Source organism: Alligator mississippiensis, chromosome 5, assembly GCF_030867095.1.
Source record: "Alligator mississippiensis isolate rAllMis1 chromosome 5, rAllMis1, whole genome shotgun sequence".
NCBI classification, from domain to species: domain Eukaryota; kingdom Metazoa; phylum Chordata; order Crocodylia; family Alligatoridae; genus Alligator; species Alligator mississippiensis.
Genome location: NC_081828.1, coordinates 163,930,894 through 163,949,219, shown reverse-complemented (window position 1 = coordinate 163,949,219; position 18,326 = coordinate 163,930,894). Strand labels below are relative to the sequence as shown.

General features: G+C 42.3%; 2 protein-coding genes across 7 annotated transcripts in view; one reads left to right on the top strand and one right to left on the bottom strand.

Moving 5' to 3' along the window:
* The window catches only part of LRRC72 (leucine rich repeat containing 72), a 30,368-nt gene extending 29,831 nt beyond the window's left edge, over positions 1–537 (top strand). For 4 of the 5 annotated variants that reach the window (XM_019497808.2, XM_006278783.4, XM_019497811.2 and 1 more), the window contains one exon: positions 177–537. In XM_019497808.2, the coding sequence (XP_019353353.1) occupies positions 177–342 (166 nt within the window). In that variant the 3' untranslated portion in view covers positions 343–537. The remainder of the gene's footprint in view (positions 1–176) is intronic. The other variant, XM_019497809.2, reaches the window with a different exon arrangement.
* A 4,308-nt stretch (positions 538–4,845) lies between these two features.
* ANKMY2 (ankyrin repeat and MYND domain containing 2) overlaps positions 4,846–18,326 on the bottom strand; it is a 33,705-nt gene continuing 20,224 nt past the window's right edge. The window contains exons 5-11 of one of the 2 annotated variants that reach the window (XM_014603231.3): positions 16,670–16,830; positions 15,183–15,397; positions 14,385–14,520; positions 9,202–9,330; positions 8,640–8,781; positions 7,037–7,237; positions 4,846–5,222 (exon numbers count right to left, since the gene is read on the bottom strand). In XM_014603231.3, the coding sequence (XP_014458717.1) occupies positions 5,218–5,222; positions 7,037–7,237; positions 8,640–8,781; positions 9,202–9,330; positions 14,385–14,520; positions 15,183–15,397; positions 16,670–16,830 (989 nt within the window). In that variant the 3' untranslated portion in view covers positions 4,846–5,217. Of the gene's footprint in view, positions 5,223–6,347; positions 7,238–8,639; positions 8,782–9,201; positions 9,331–14,384; positions 14,521–15,182; positions 15,398–16,669; positions 16,831–18,326 lie in introns of those variants that run through there. The other variant, XM_006278781.4, reaches the window with a different exon arrangement.

Here is an 18,326-nt window from a genome sequence, read left to right as displayed (position 1 = left end):
ATCCCTGAACATCACTCCAACACTGCTCAAAGTTCTCAAGCTTTTCTCAAGTCAGTAGTATCAGTCACTCCAACATTATTTTCTTCACAGGCTTCTAGCAAATTAATTTCAAAGTGGTTAGAAAAAATTGGTTGTTATTATTCAGATAATTTACATTTGTTTTGTTCTTTTTGTAGAGTTCCATTTGAGAACCCTGAAGATGCAGTTTTTGTAAGGGCAATGAAGAGATCTATAATGGAATTTTCCTGTGTAGATTGGAACAAAATACCCACCTATCAAGAAAAGCATCTTGAAAACAAACTTAAAGAACCCTGTGAGAAAGTGACAATTAGATTCAGATAACTGTTTGCTTTCTCAGGAAACATTTATATAAAAGCTTTAATACCTATCTAGCATATAAGTTAGCATTTGTAAAGCATATGCTGTAACTTACACTTATTACATTAACTTTCAGCAGAACAACTGTACCACCCTATTACTTGGTAATTTAAAAAAATGTAATGATTAGAGTCAAGGAATAAAGGTAAAAAAACACCAGTCATCGATTGGACATAACTTTAGCATAGTATTGTCACTGACAAAACCTGAGCGCCCTGTTGCATTTTATCTTAAAGCAGGGAACAAACCTTTAAAATAGGTTGCCAGCACCAAGAATGAATATATTAATCATTAGTACTTTTTCTTAAGAGGATCAGAGACCTCTTTAAATTAATGAGATCTCTTTTACCTCTTTAATTTTCTCCCATCTGCAAATAGGATTAAAGCCTCCTGTTGCTTATCTGTTTCTTGCATGAAGTCACTGCAATTAGTCTTTGTGTGTCAGCCCTGGTACAGCTTTCCTTGGCTGGTCACACAGTAGGCTGCTGTGATGGGTCCAGGGTAGGGGAGAGCACCACCTCCCTTGGGAGCCCATTCCAGACTTTGGCCACTCTAACTGTGAAGAAGTTCTTCCTAATGTCCAGTCTAAATCTGCTCTCTGCTAGCTTATGACCATTATTTCTTGTAACAGATGTAGCATTGCAGGAAGGAATATCAAGAAGCAGGGCCGGCCCATCCTATACTGCGCAACCTGCAGCCACAGGGGGCCCCGCAGCTAAGGGGCCCCCTGTGCATTGGCAGTGGAAGTGGGGGCTAACAGGTCTCAGCCCCCCCAAACACAGGATAGCAGCAGGCATGGCCTTAGGGCAGCCTGGCTACAGGGTCCTGCAACATGAGGGAAAGGGTAGGCACACTGAGCTACCCTGTGCACTTGCAGCAAGGATCACAGCCAGCCTAGCCACAGGCAGGTAAGATTCTTTTAATCCATTTTTTTTATTTCCATGGGCTTGGGAAAAGGGCAGATCACGACCCCCACAGTAGAGGAGAGAGTGGGGTAAGGGAAGGGCAAATCATTCACCCCTGCTCCAGGCCTGCTTCCTCCTGCACTGTGGGGATTGTCCCATGACTGAGCCTAGCCCCCATTCACCGTGACTGGGGCCTTGCCCCAGCCAGGTTGTGGGAGTCTGGCGGCTTCTCCAGAGGCGTGGCACCAGGCAGCTGAGGTCGGGGGGAGGGCATGTAGCCCCCTGCTCTTTGCACAGGTGAGGATGGGCCACAGCTGCGAGGTGGGCTCAGCCTCTGCTCTGTCTCTCACCGTCACCACTTTGAAAGCAGCGGGTGCCACCATGTGCATCCTGCTGCTGGGCGGGCTGGGCAACAGAGCACATGGCACCCACCGCTTTTGAAGCGGCGGCGGTGAGGCGTGGAGACATGGAGCAGAGGCTGAGCCCAGCTCACAGTTGTGGCCTGCCGTCACTCATGCAAAGATTGGGGGGCCATGTGCCCTCCCCCCTTGGCTGCCAGGCACCGTGCCTCTGGAGGCACTGCCGGGCTCTTCCTGGGGATATGAGGTAGGGCAGGGTGGGCACAAGAGTCCCGGGGGCTCCATTCCCTCCAGCCCGGCAGTGCAGCCTAGGCTGGCCCTGCTCTGGACACCAGCTCTGGGCCCCACCAGCTGGTGCACGGCTGGGGCTGGGAGGCAGCCAGGGCTGGTGCAGTAGCCAGGGCCAGGAGGCAGCCAAGGCTGGCACAGCCAGCACCAGTGTGGCTGGGAGGCAGCCAGGGCCAGTAGTGCAGCTGGGAGGCTGCCGGGGCCGGGACTGGCGTGGCGGGGGCCAGGAGGCAGCCAGGCCCCAGAGGTCACTGGGCATAGCTGCTCCCCACCCATAGCTCTTTCCCCTCCCCCCTCAGACTTTCCTATGGGGGGGCGTGTGCCCCCTGCTGCTGCTGGCTTCTTCAGGGCAAGGGGGCCCCAAAACTATTTCTTCCACAAGGCCACAAAAAATAGGTGGGCCAGCCCTGTCAAGAAGAGTGCTAGAGTGATGAGACAGCCTTGCTTAACTCCTGTCTTAACCTCAAAGGGATTTGTGACAGATCTGTTACTGATAACCAGCGCTTGCTCTCATATGATCATACAGCAGGCAAAGAATTGTGATGAATTTCAGCGGGCATCTGTACCTCACAAGGATCCTCCACAGTGCTTCTCAGTTGACACTAGACTTGACCCAGTCAGAGGTGTTAATCAGTCCATCTTGTAGAAAAACTGCACAGGAGTCTTTGGGAAATGAAAAGACAAGGATTTGTCTGCTCCAGTATACAGGGGAGGAAAGAATACAGGCAAATCTGGGAACAATGATAGAATCCATAGAGATTAACCCATTTTAAAACCCTTTTATACTTGCTTAGAATTATGGCAAACTTCAGACTATTTGGGCTGCAATCTTCTGTGGCTTGCATTTCATTTGGGTTGAAAATTTCTTGGAAAATTTCAGATAATGATTCAGCTGTAAGGGTATAAAAGACACTTAGTCTACATACCAAAGGTTTTTACAATTATTCAGTTGAGAAATTCTGGTATTTCCTTTTAAATTTCAAGTTTGCTCCAAATCAGGAGGAATCGGGTATTTATGTAAAGAAGCCTGTGAAATCCACTCAAATTTGGTCAAAATTATAAAACTCAAAAACAAACTAATCAGCCAAGGAAAAGAGGGGGTTATTGCATACAATTTTTTTCCCACTGAAACTTTGCCTGATTCAGTGGATGAATAGTTACTTAATTTCATTTTTATCTTCTCATTCCAGACTTTATTTACCATGTCACCAAACTTTGTGTTCAGTAGGAAGTCATTCAATTTTCTTCTGTGTGTTTTTATGACATTTTATTAGGGTATCTAATGGTTATGCACAGCTATTAACTAATTTATCTTCACAAATGACACTGAGACTAGGTGGTTTTATCCCAATTTTACAGATGAGGAAGAGAGAGAGATTAAAGGACCAAATTGTCAAAAACCTACTAGCTCTGGATGCTCAACTTGAGGTTTCTAGGACCCAATTTTCCAAACTATTGACATTTTTGTTAACAGTTTAAACTTCTGAAATATAGCTCCAATCATCTTCAGTTGCAGCTCTGAGCACTCACCACTTCTGCAGATCAAATACCAGGTATTTCACTTCAGGCATGTAGAAAAGGAGGGGGGACTCTTAGTGGTGTGAATGTTTTGATGTAAATGACACGCACAGCATCACTTAGGAACAATGGCAGAGATGGGAACAGAATCTAATTTGCTCTGAAGCCATTCAACTGTCAATCCTTTCTTTTTCCCTTAATCCCCATTACATTCACTATCCAGCTTCCCATTTCTCCAGTAACAGAAGCACAACAGTTATAAACAGTCTCCCAATTAATCCTTACAGCAGGTCCATCCTGTGTGCTGAACCACTGAGGCATGGGGCCTGTGGAAAAAAGGAGCATGCAACTAATAACAGACTCAAACTGCGTGTGCATTCTGGCCTCCTTATGTGTATGTTAGGCATATATGCATAAGGGGGCCAAATTGCACAGATAATTTGAGAATCCAGCAGTAAGGGTGAGTGCCTATTGAGAGCTAACCATAGTACAGCATAACCTTATAAATCCGGCATCCTTGGGCCCTAGCACCTGCCAGAAATTTGAAAATTCCAGATTCCTGAAACAAGGAAAGCTCATAGCCTTAGGACAATTTTCTTTTACATTATATGCGTGACTGAGTATTGTTTGAAACGATAGCTGTAGGCTGACGAACAAAAACAATGGCAGTCGGAGAAGCACTGGACTGCCGAAGAAATTTCCGGATTATTTGGGAAGCTATTTTTTAAGGCAATAATGTAGTGTACTGTGTTTTTTAAAAGTTTTGGATTTTTGAGAATTCCAGAATTTTGAAAGCTGAATTTATAAGGTTATGCTGTATAGTAAAACCAAAGACTGTATGAACTGCTGTTTTACCTGGCTTTCTAAGGCCAGAGCTTGAATCAGACTCTTCAGTGAAAGTGAAGTATTCAGGATGTCCGTCTGTATACAAATAAGTATTCATTGCAAAATATAAAGGTCATCTCAAGTTTCTTTGATCATAAATTAATTTACATTAACAGGAAAATTAAGGACCCTAGAATCAACTACCATCAAGGCCACAAGATCACTCCAGCATACCTATACTATATTATGTGGTAACTGTGATAGAACTTGAATCCGTTTTGTACAGATGTAGATTACATTGGCATCAGAAGCAAGCGGACAGCTCCTGCAGGGTAGATGCTGCACTTACAGCACCTCACCTATAGGTGGCAGGGAAGCCAGTGACAGCATATTTGAACTGAGCAACTACCTTAGCACAGAAGTGGATGTGATGCCTATACTGGTGTAACTTACAATAGTATAGTTGAACCCCCGATTTTTCCTGGTAAGTTATATCAGTGTACGTCTGTCTGTCACGCGTCTGCTCCTTTTTAAAAAAAAACAAACCCCAGTGATTTAAGGACAGGTTGTGCTGTGTGTCTGGGCGCTCGGTTTATTAAATACATTTAAACATCCATTCAAATAACTTTAGACTAGCATATGCAGGTAAGTCAGTCAAATTCTTCTTGGTCTAGCATGCTACCAAAAGTGCAAAACAAAACAGCAGCTTAGTCTAAATGGGAATTCAGAAGCAAGACCTGCTACACTGTCTCCTGCAGGTGGGGCTGAGAGCCAAACAGAACAGCTGGGGGAACCAGAGATGAGGCCAGTAGTTTTCACAGAAGGCAGACTGGAGGTACAATAGTCTGATGGCGTAGGTCAGGTCTCATCTATGCTTTCCACTTCCCCGCAGGTTTGACAGTATGTCTGTTGACCTTGTGCTGTGCAGCTGCATATCTTCATGGTTAAGCTGAAACCACATGGAGGAAGATGTTGTTCAGGACACTGGTAATTTACCAAACAAATTTAATTCTGCTTCTGTTGGCCTGGCAAAGCTCATGCAATGTGAAATGACTTTTGCTTCCAGATCCCAAAATTAAGTAGAACATCAGCTATGGGCATTCTTCCCACAGTCAAGCTGCCACTAGCTCAGGCTGAAGGCAGAAGAACGTAGGCCCTCCGGGGGGTGGGGGTCACCCCTGCCCTAATTAGGGTTACATTTGATTTGTTCACTCCTGTGACTTATGGTGAAGGCATGTCAGCCTGTGCTAATTGTGGATCTAACCTTATTCACAGTCTAACTTCAAACAAGCAGTCAGGTAAGCTCTGCTGAGCAACAGTGCCTTGCACAGTGCAAGCCTAGGTCCCAATCTTCACTATTTGCAAAACTGCCCCTAACCTAGGGTTCTGGGGGCTTTCCCCTTTTGGCATTTCTCCATCACCAGGCGGAAGACCCTAAGGAAGGAAGGAAGTGAGGCTGGTAGAATGAAAGATAAAACAATGCAAAAAAAGTGGGGGGATGGGACATGACTGCCTTTAATTTTAAAGGCTAGTTAGTGAAAATTGAGACTGGGATTTTCAGAGGCAGTTAGGCACCCAAATCCCAATGAATTTCAGTCAACTTGGACACAATTCTCTTAGGTGCCTTTGAAAATCCTGTCTGAAGTAACAGTCTTTTACTGTTTTAGTTTTCCAACCCTGGGGACTGAAATAATTTTTGAGCCACAGAAAAGTACATAGCCTCTGCTCATGCTGCTAAATGTTTCCACTCCTAGAGCTTCCAGTATATTTAACAGTGATGCTTATAAATACTCTGAGTAACACTGTTTCTCTTTGCACACTATTTTCAGAAGCCCATCTTTAGCTAAAAGTACTAACTAAAGCCCAGCCTGGCTGAAATCAGTACAGCACTGTCTTCAGTGGAACAAGACTTCTCTCTCTGTCTCACATGATACCATGCACCTGTCAGTGCTTACTAAATAATTCATAAATAAAATCTAGCATAATAGAAATAACTTTTCCAAACAGGAAAAAGGTGTAAACCATCACCATCCAATCATTTTAAAGTGTTAACTATTTAAAGCATATCCACGTCTTGTCTGAGAAAAAGAAGTCATTTATTTGGAAGATATATTCACAGTCAGCTTGTGACATCTGGAACAACAGTATCATTTAATGAAACTCTCACAACACAAATATTGCTGTGTATCTACTGGAAACTAACTCATTACAGTAAAGTAGTAAAGTCTTCAAAATCCAACTGAAGGGTCTCAAAAACATAGATGTTACAAAGCTGTCTTTATATGAAGTTGCAGAAATTAGATGTAATTTAACTTCCAACTTCCCATGCAGCTTCCTAAGACTCTCAGCTACATTTCTACTGCACTTGCAGGAAAATCTTTATATTACTACAAAATAGGACTTTACATTTTGAAAGTAAGAATCAGCCAAATTACTTGGAGGATTTCCACTTCACTAGCTGGTGGTACATTTACCTCAGATATTCAGAGATTGATTATACTTGCGGTAGGTATAAACACAGATGGATAAATGTCACTATTGTTTTGATGAGATGATAAATGACTTGTTCTGACCATCTATGATCGAGTCTCCAGTATCACATGGCAGGCATACTGCCCAATTTCTCAACTCTGGGTACATATCTGTCTTGCACAGGCAGTCTTGCATAAGCGGTTCTGTGAGGGCTACAGACATGTCCATGACTTTTGAGGTGCAGGGCTCAACCCCTCCTCACCCACATATCTCACTCTTCGGGTTCCTGACCTTTTTCAACAGAAGCATCAGGCAGGCCAGTCTCACTTTCAGACACACTGTCAGGTGGAGGGGGTAATGTTGCAAAATCTTTGTTAAACCCACTTTCCTCTGTTCTGTCAGCTGCGTGATTTGGGTCATCTTTGGTAGATGGGTTAGGGTCTGACTGCTGTTCTTCACTCATGGAACTAGTATCCGCTCCTTGTGCCTCATCTAATAAAAACAGGAGAGAACAGCTCATACACATCTCACAAATCCCATCAACAGACTCCACAACACATGCACAAGCAGATGCTGGTACCAAGGCTGAATATGGCAGTACAACTTCATTTAAATTAAAAAGGGAACTTTTCTAAAAATAATAACTTAACCCCACTTTACTGACAGGGATGTCAGACTCCACAGTTCTGCCTTGGGTGATGCAAAGTTATACTGGAACCAATCTTAGATCTCTCATTCAGACAAGATATCCATTAACTCCCCTTTATGTTTAGAGTTTTTCCTTTATTGTGAGGGCAGGTTTATAATCCAACTACTTTTGATCTGATTAGGGTATTAACTAATGGTGTCCTATAATCACAAAGCTCATTTCCAACTTAATCTAATCCAGTACTTCCTGCACATTTCAAGATAGTGTTTCAAGGAATGAAGGACTGAAAAATGTATGAACACAAAAAATGTCTGAGACTTACAAAGAATTCATGAGGAAGACACAAGAAGTTCTGTGTTGAGTGCTAAATGTTGATTGGAGTAAATTATTCTGAACTTCACCTGTTTGACTGGGCTAGGAGGAGCCACATATACTTTTGAGACTGAAGGTTCTATGGTAAAGGTAAGTACATTTGGTTTCTCCAAATCAAGTTGTAGGTGACTCCAGAAAGCCCATTTGGGGTTCTTAAATGCAGAGAGAGAATCACAGGTGGAGTCTATGACAAGCTCTTAATAAATATTAAATGTAGCATTTTAGAAGCCAACTGAAGTGGGAACTACTCCCAAGAGTAAGGCAAGCATTATGGTATAAAGAGGGGAGGCTAAGGGACAGGAAATTAGAGAACATTTTCTCATTTGTGATTAACATTTCAAACAAGGAGTAGAAAAGGGTCATTAGTATTTTTGCTCTGGCAGAGTTTCTCATTTGGGTTGCTGGAGGGGGAAAAAAAAAAAAATCACTAATGAACCTGCAGAACTGTATTTACACTATACCAGAAAATTAACTCCTGAATTATTACCCTCTTGAACAATGGTTTAGTGTCATTATTCAACTTGTCATCTGGCCTTCCATTTGTAAAGGAACATGAAGCAAGATAGCTTTAGTTTTCTTGATGAGTCTTTTAAGATTTTGAAACCATGAAGTTGGAATTCCTCATGCTGTGGTGTTCTCAAAAAATCATTTCCATGTCTACTTTCAAAATGATATACACACAATTAAACACTTAAAAGGGATACTGCATTCACAAATACAAAGTTGAGCATTCTAACAAATGCTGGTCTTGGTTGTAGCAAAAAAACCAGACATCACAGAAGTTCACTTTATATATGTAGTCAAAGATTTTTTGGCTGCTTCCTGTGTTGCTGGTGCAGAATTAGTTTCAGTCGGCGAGCTGTAAATCCGTACCTTTCTTTTGCCTTTTTTCTTGTTTCCTTTTTTCTTTGGCAGCTTCTAGTTCTTGCTTCTCATGGATTTCCTTCAGTGTTTTGCAGACTCTTTTGTGGGTAAACCAGTGTATTTTTTGGCAGTTCTGGTCACAGTACATTACCTGAAAGTTATCAGAGGCAACTTAATGTAATAAAGGCAGCATAGCATTTTATTTTGAGGGAGATAAAGTACAGTATTAACCAAACACTGGAAGTAATTTATCATGTATACTAAAGAGTACTATTTTTAGATTATAGTTTTAAAGCTAGTAGAGGCATACAACATGACTGTCCCATGCATTACCTCAAAGGGAATTCTTTGAATGATAATTGAGAAATGACATAATGCCCCCAAACACACTAGGTACTCCTGCTCCTTGGATTCAAGGCACCTGCCCCATAAGACAGTCTCTCATACATCTTACATGTGAACCTGCAGGGCACTTCTCAAAGAGTTCCAGTTCAAGGAAGTAAACGCACTTTCCAGACTGTCAGCAATCGGTGACATTAGATTTTTTTAAATAACAGCTGTACGCTCTTACCATTTTGCAAACTGAACATCGCTTGTCTGCACCCTTTTCTCCACAAGTGGTACAGAATTCTGCGTCCACAAACCCCACTTGACCAGTAATAGCTTGTGTAAGTACAGAGAAAGCAGTAGGATCAAAGCCCTGAGGGATAGAAAAGGGATGGTTAACAAAAAAAACAAGCCTGCAGAGATGTGATGCATTTATAACAGTAAAAAGTTTCAGGAATTTTTCTATTTGAGTGAAGGGAAAGAAAACAAAAAACAAAAGATGAAAGGTTCCTAGTGGCGATCCGCATTCTTACTGGAGAAGTCACTGGTGTGAAGTAAATGCTAATCACAAACTCAGCTGCAATCTGACCCAGTGCTACTAACTTGCATTACATTACATGCTACTAACATTCATTACATATATGCAATGTGTAGTAAATTAGCATTGTCTAGTTCAGCGGGGGCCAACCTTTTTGGCAGGTATACCACAAATTACCCACACAGCCTCCGAGTGCCACTCCCATCCACTCCCTTCCTGGCCTCTGTGCTTCCTTTTTCTTGCCTGATCTGCTGCTGTCTTCTCCTTCCTTGCCACTGTGTTGCCTGTCCCCAGTCTGCCATGTAACACATTCAAAAGCTGCCCATGCCACTTGTGGCAACAGGTTGGCCACCCCTAGTCTAGTTCTTTGTTTTTAGAGACAAGGGACAAGAGCTTTAGAAATAAGTACAGTGGTTGTACAGAATCTGTTTGGAAACAATGACGATTGTTTTTGTACCTATAGGTGCTACAGTTAACATTGATAATTTTTATGTCCACTTTCATTTGAGGTAACTTAAAGAAACACATTCCATGTGCTCCAGAATCAACACCTAATGAGGCATTCTTCTGTTTAGTTTACAGATGTGCCTGTATATGCTTTGACATCAGTGAGTACACAGAATGCTTTACTGCTGTCATCATTTTGTCATACTTGGAATATCCTTCTAATGTATTTTTAGGTGAAATAACTATTTTTCTGAAATATTCTTTTGATACAGTGTTGGCAACTTGAAAATAGCATGCAGCAAGGTTTGTAGACAAATGTCTGTGCTAGCACAGAGAAAAAGGTTTCATTTGGCACTGATACACTGGTTGTGTTCAATAGATTCAAATACTACTAAAATATTTCAAAAACTTGACATTTTTGAAATAGTAAGTATTATTTGCAGAAATTCTTCTCCCTGATGTATAAGCAATTACCATTGGTACATGATACTTTGGTACATATACAAGTTAAGAATCTGTTCTTAAAACCACAGTAACACATTCATAGGTACCCATGTTCATAGGTTCAGTGGATAACACACAAGTTGTTCCAGCTCAAAGCAAAACCTCAAACTATTAAATTATCTGAGAATATGCAAGACAGTAATTACTATGCAGAGGCTGCTTTTTTTTTGCTCATGCTGAATTTGTGTAATTGTGCCTGCCTAAGGTCAAATACTTGTGGTAAAATATAATTGATGGCAGGCTCCAATGTAGACTTCACTACGGGCTCTATTGATTCACTCAGAATCAAACCCGTGCAACAAATTAGATACTTTGGGGGAGAGGGGGAGGGCAGGAGGGAGGAGAAAAAAGAGACTGTAAGGAGAAGGGAAAAAACCACAACAATGAAGCAGGAAGACAAATGCTTACTGTAAGCAAGCCTTATTTAGGTTCATACATTGTATGGAAATGAAAATCTTTGTACAGAATGTTGTTCCAATTTTAAACAAATAGTAGGGATTGCTACTGCTGGAATTAAATTGTAAGGCTAATTTTAAATTTATCAGCTAATTTTATGATGGAGGCTCTTTTTAATTTACTAAGTACATTCCAGGTGTATAAGAAAATTATAAATCATTCCTGTTACAAGACATGATATGAATTCCCCTCAAAAACTTTCTTACTTAAGGTTTATTGCGAACCAGTTAAGGAGTCATAGATTCATAGAAGCTAGGGTCGGAAGGGACCTCAACAGATCACTGAGTCCAACCCCCTGCCTAGGCAGGAAAGAGTGCTGGGGTCAGATGCCTATCCAGCATTCTCTTAAAGACCCCCAAGGCAGGGGAGAGCACCACCTCCCTTGGAAGCCCATTCCAAATTTTGGCCACCCTTACCGTGAAGAAGTTTTTCCTGATACCTAGCTTAAATCTGCTCTCTGTCAGTTTGTGACCATTGTTCCTTGTTACCCCAAGAGGCACCCTGGTGAAGAGCATCTCCAATCCCTTGCTGTCCCACCCCCCTAATAAATTTGTAGGCGGCCACAGGGTCACCTCAGCCTTCTCTTGTGGAGGCTGAAGAGGTCCAGGTCCCTCAATCTCTCCTCATAGGGCTTTGTCCTGTAAGCCCCTGACCATACAAGTTGCCCTCCCCTCTGGACCCTCTCCTGTCTATCAACATCCTTCTTAAAGGTACAGCACCCAAAACAGGACACAGTACTCCAACTGCGGTCTGACCAATGCCGCATAGATGCATGATAAAGTGCGGTTAGCTTTGCTGATGATTTCATCACACTGACGACTCATGTTCATCTTGGAGTCCACTGTGACTCCGAGACCCCTTTCCACTTATGTGCTGCTGAGGGTCACTTCTGTGCTGGATATTTTTGCACCGTAGGTACAGCACTCTGTACTTGTCCTTGTTGTACTGCATCCTATTGTGTACTGCCCACTTTTCTAACCTGTCCAGGTCTGCCTGCAATTGTTCCTTACCCTCCGGAGTGTGCACTTCACCCCACAATTTAGTATCATCCGCAAACTTGGACAGAGTACATTTCACACCCACATCCAAGTCACTGATGAAGATATTGAACAGTACAGGTCCAAGGACCGAACCCTGCAGGACCCCACTACCCACATCCTTCCAGGTTGATACCGACTCTCTGGGTGCAACCGCTAAGCCAATTTACCACCCACCGGACCGTGTAAGCATCTATGTCACAGCCTCTTAATTTATTTATGAGAATAGGATGAGATAACGTATTGAAGGCCTTGCTAAAATCCAAGAAAACGACATCCACCTTTACTCCTGTATCTAAGCATTTTGTGACCCTGTCATAAAATGAAATCAGATTGGTCAGGCATGATCCACCTGCTACATTATTTTTCCCGCTGCACTCCCACAAATACGATTCTTCATAATCTTTTCAAAGACCTTTCCAATGATGGAGGTGAGACTAGACTGACTGGCCTATAATTACTCCAATCCTCCTTCCTCCCCTTCTTGAAAATAGGGACCACATGGGGCCTTTTCCAGTCCTTGGGACCTGATCCGAGCACCACAAGTGCTCAAACAGCCCTGCCAGTGGTTCTGCTGTGACACCGGCCAATTCCTTCAGTACTCTTGGATGAAGCTCATCCGGGCCTGCTGACTTGAACACATCCAGTCCATCCAAGTGACTTTGTACCAAGTCAGCATCAACAGTTGGTGGGCTGGTGTCCCTCTGATGCCCATCTAAGAACCCATTAGGAGACTTATCTTGACCCTTGTTCAGAAACACTGAGGCAAAAAACTCATTGAATAGCGGCAAAATACTAATTAAAAAGCTCACCCTTGTCCCCCTTTCTGTCACCAATTGCTCCTCCTTGTTCAGTAGGGGTCCTATGCTGCCCTGCACTTTCCTTTTACTCCTTACATACCTAAAAAAAGACTTTTTGTCTTTAATTTGTGTTGCCAGCCTAAGCTCTGTAGTTGCTCTGGCCTTTCTAACTGCCTCCCTGCAAGTGCAGGCCAAGTAGGTATACTCCTCCTTGGTAGCTTCCCCTGGCTTCCACCGCCTTAATTTTTTGCCCTCAGACTCTCCTGGATTTCCGTTTAGCCAAGGAAGTTTTTTGACTCCTTTCCCCCTTTTCCCTCATACTGGGATAGTCTCCCTCTGTGCCCGAAGGATCACTTCCTTTAGGAACAACCACCCTTCCTGGACTCCCGTCTCACCAATACTCTTATCCTGCAGTGCATCACTGACTACACTCCTAAGCACACTGAAGTTAGCCTTCCTAAAGTCAAGCACTTCCACCCTACTAGTCATCTTACCCATCCTATGCCGTATGGTAAATTCTACTGATTGGTGGTCACTGTCCCCAAGGTGACTACGAATCTGCAGCTCCCCTACCAGGTCCTCCCCCATAGCCAAGACCAAGTCCAGTAAAGCATTCCTCCTAGTGGGACTGTATACCTCCTGCATAGGTAAAGGTCCTGCATGCAGGTTAAGAACCTACATGAGTGGATGGATTTAGCTGACTGCTCCTCCCAGCAGATGTCAGGGTAGTTTAGGTCCCTCATGACAACCACTTCCCTAGACTGTACAGCCTCTGAGAGCTGCCTCAAGAATTCCAACTCTAGCTTTTCCTTTTGCTGTGCTGGTCTGTAGCAGACACCCACCACCGAGTCCCTTTCCCCTTGACCTCCATGTATCCTAGCCCACAATGGTTCAAATTTCTCCTCCTCCGATCCCATATTGATTAGGGTAGATGTATAATGCTCCTTTAAATAGAGAGCAACCCCACCCCCTTTCTTCCCTACTCTGTCCTTTCTGTACAACCTGTAGCCCTCAATGTGTAATCAACTGTCAAATACATGACTGGCAAAGTTAGTTTTCCCATCTGCAATTTTGGTGTTTCATACTAGATATCCATTATATCAGCCATCTACCACCAGTGACTGCAGTGGCTTTCCTCTGAAAAAGGCTGCTTCAACGAAGTACCTTTTTCCTTCTGAAATTACGTATGACCAGCTTTTCTGGGAGTACTGGCAAAAAATACTATAATCAAACTAACCATCATTTTCCTTTCTTCCTAAAAAGGGAGTCAAGCTCAACAATAAATAATTTCTTAAACAAGGCTTGCAATGAGAAACAGCGAGATACGTGTAAACAGAGAGAAATATAAGGCACTTCCACCATAACCTTCTGCTTTTACTTTCTATAATGATGGATTAGGAAATGAGAACCAGAGGAAACTCAGTTATGAGGTGTCAGAACTTTAGGGAACTTCTCTCCACCAAACAAAGTAGAAATGAATGCTAGAAATGCCTTGGGATACATAAAGCCTTTACATATACAATAATCTGCAGGAGTCAAGGGACAGAAAGGCACCTAAAATTAAACTGATTGTAGGTGTTTACATCATGGGTTATTCAGGCTAACCCATGTATGCAACAGAACTCAAACTGGATGACAGACTTACAATCTCAACAGGAGCAATACTTCTCACAAGTTGCTGGAGTAGGGTCGCTTCACAATAAGGAAACTTGCGAATGAATTCTCTAATGAGCTTCTCTTGATAGACGGGGAAACCATCTTGATCTCTGCCTTTCAATAGACTGAAATATTCAAAATCAAAGTCAAACAAAAATTCACTACCATATAAATGTTAAGTTTTCATTAACATGTACAACATGCCCTGCTCTCCTCATGCACATCTTAAGCACCTAAATCAAAGTGGTTTTACCTTTAGAGTTCTTGGTTTGGAAGTTCTGGATGGGGTTTTAAAAACATGCTCAACTACTTTAGAAGTAGTGTTTCTCAGGTGCTTGGGTGTTTCTGAAAATCTTTTATGACTACTGGAGAGTGGAGGGGTCATTCACAGATGCTCTTAACGCAGATGGAAATATGGCTCGTCTCATAGTCCCACCACTTCTACAACTTGGAATCTTATGATACTCTGTAATGTGCAGGACAATGCCAATCTGTAACTCTCCCTCCAGATCGGTGTCCTTTGAGATGTATAGGGCTGCTAACAGTACTCTTAGTATTCAAGAACTGCAGGATGCTTCTTGTGCACAAACACTGGACAATACTAAACTGCTCGGTATTTGGATGATCCTTTGTTTTAGGTGAAAATTATATCAATCAAACAAAAAAAAATACACTGCTTCACTCAGTCAAGCTTGATACATTAATATGATTTTCCTTTGTATACATACAGAGTTGGCTCACACATAGTACTCCAGATTTCACTCCTAAATGCTGCGGAAATGCATACCTTTTGATTAATCCATCCAGTTTATCCTCTCGCTCTTTTAGGAATATAATGCATTTCTGGAAGATGCAACTGATATAGTGCATTTTCATTGCAAGTACTTCATTCATATCTCTCTGTTTCATGCATTTCTCACAAATCAGATCCAACACTCTGTAACATTTCTGCAGTGCTTCAAGCTCTGTCAATAAAGGGTTCTCTTTTACCAGCACCACAATCTATCAGAAAAAATGAACAAGAAGCTTAGCCAGTGAGGAACTGTCTGTTTTCTAAACCTGCAAGGTAATACAGGATGGTTAGATGCCTGTTAGTTTACTTTAATGGGGCTATTGAGGTTCCTCCATTGCCTCCCCACGTCGAGTTCTCTTTCTTAGTAGATGGCATCAGCAAAGCAAGGAATATACTGTAACCCACACCTCCCACACTGGAGACCTTCGAAACTAAGCAACTAGCGCAAACAGTGTTAGAGGGTAAAGATGGATCAAAACTTCAAAATCGCTTGCGATGCAACTATTATCATGACTGCTCTGCACTGGCCCAATATTCCCCATTCTCAAGTCCATGAAGGTGGAATTGGCCGTGAGTGGTACAGGTTTAAGGAGTTAACCTAAGTTAAGCCTAGAGTGCAGCAGAATATTAAAACACTGGAGTGGATCATTTTCAGACAGGTGCCCAACTTATTAATTTAAGCGTATGCATAGCACTACCTGTCTGTGCACAATTGTTATAAGTGCAAATATTTGCATGAGCCCTAGCTATCACAGAATTACATTAAATCTAAGTAGAGATGAAAATGACAGCATTCATCTGTTATCTGCTAGTAAGATAACATTATGTGGCAATTATTGCCAAATGTTTACTTTTAATATGTCAGGCTGTGGAACCCTGTTTTTTTAAATTAGGCTTACTTATTGCTCATCACTATACAACCAGTTATTAGATACCAATTATTCTTACTGTATATACTAGAAAGTAAAAACCTAAGTCTACTGTATGCATATTCAAAATGGCTGCAGCAGACATTACCATAAGGAAACAGCAATTAAAGAAAAGAAAGGTAACTGGTGAGACAAACATATTAACTGAATGGTCAGTGACTTTTTGTTAAGATGGGAAGTTGCCTTAAGTTTCCACTTTAAGCCAGGCTTAAAAAACATGGAAGAAGTGTAAAGCAGCTTTAGTTAGTCTCATTCTTTTAAAAAAGATATGAAGAGACACTACTGTATTTCAATTTCTGTACCATACTAAGTCTCCAGCTGTCTTGCATAAGAATGAAGAATCAGCCAGAGCTCTGCTATGCCACAGTTTTAGATGGATTTCTCAGATTCAGTGGCCTGAATTATGGAAAAAATTCTGCCACCCCTTTTCATGTTGAATAGGCCCCTACTTAGCAGATCCCATTAAGATGAAGTATTTAAGGGGGAGATGCTTTTTAACATTCTAATCTGGTCCCATGCCAATAAACAAACAAAACGTACACATTACTGCACCTTAACAGGATGCAAGTTTGTAGTAGTAATAATTTTATGCAGCGGTCCAGCTAAGTTTACTGGCAGTTTGGGCTCTTTATCTAAACCTTGCAGTTTGGTGTAGTAGTCCAGCCTTTCACGTGGAAAGAAGTTGTTGATAACAGTCACACAGTCATGCTGACCTAAAAAAAAACAAGAAAAAATTGTCATTAAGACTGAAAATGTAAGTTAGTAACTGAGGCAGACAAGGTTCCTTGGGTGAATTTGATATCTTTTATTAGACCAACCCAAATAGTTGGAGAATAGTTATTAAGCAAGCTTTCAGGTTCAAAAACCCTTCGTCAGGCTAAGGAAGTTTCAGCAGTTGGTGTGTGCTCTTCCTGGATGGAATGAAAAATAAAGAAGCCAGGGGCTGGGCTGGGGAGTCAGTTGCCAGGCAGATTATAATTTATCAAAAATCCAATGTCTATGTTTAGTCCCTGATCTCTAGTATCCAGCAGGTTGATGAAATGGAGCTCATAGGCTCGTCTCTGGGAAGTGTTGTGTAAGTTTCCCTTGAGGATCAGGACTGAGAGATTGAAGAGAGAGTGGCCCTCCTGTGAGAAATGTGCCCCCACCGGTAATTGGGTATTTCTATCTTTTGAGAGATTTCCAGTGTGTGTTCATTCTGGTGCACAGTTGTTGTTTGGTCTCTCCTACGTATTTTCCATCAGGGCATTTGGTGCATTGGATGAGGTACGCTACATTCCTGGAGGTGCAGCTGTAAGATCCTGGGATGCTGATGGCTCTGTTGTGGGGTGTAGTAATTGTGGGGGTGGTGGAGAAGTGTTGGCAGGTCTTGCATTTCTTGTTATGGCACGGTCTGGATCCTTTTGGTGTGTTCTGGGCTTGAGGAAGTTTGCTTCTGGTGATGAGGTTGGCGAGGTTTGGTTCTTGTTTGAAGGCTAGGATGGGTGGCTCTGGGAAGATCTTTTTAAGAATAGGGTCTCTTTCTAGTATGGGTTGCAATTTTTTGAGGATTTTCCGTACAGGTGCAAGGGAGGGGTGATACGTCATAACCAGCGGTGTACGATTTGTGGGTGTTTTTCTTCTGTACTGCAGCAGCTCTTCATGTGGTATCCAGGTGGCTCTTTCAAACGTGTGATCTACTTCTCTGGACAAGTGTCCTTGCTGGGTGAAAGCCTTTTTAAGATTGGTGAGGTGGCAATCCCGGGTGTTCTCTTCAGTACAAATGCGGTGGTATCTGAGGGCTTGGCTGTATATCACAGCTTTTTTGGTGTGTTTAGGATGATTGCTGGTTCTGTGCAGATATGTATGCTGGTCTGTGGGTTTCTTGTATACTGTGGTCTGTATTTTACCCTTCTGGATACTGATCATTGTGTCTAAAAAGGAGATGTTGGTCCTGGAGTATTCTAAACAAAGTTGGATGGAGGGATAGCAATTGTTGAATTTCTGGTGGAACTCAATCAGAGATTGTAGGTTTTCAGTCCAAATGATGAAGATGTCATCGATGTACCTTAGGTATAGTAAGGGTTTGATGGTGCAGTTCTTGAGGAAGTCTTCTTCCAGGTGGCTCATAAAAAGGTTGGCATACTGTGGGGCCATTTTAGTGCCCATAGCTGTTCCCATCGTCTGGAGGAAGTGTTGATTATTAAAAGTGAAATTGTTGTGTGCGAGA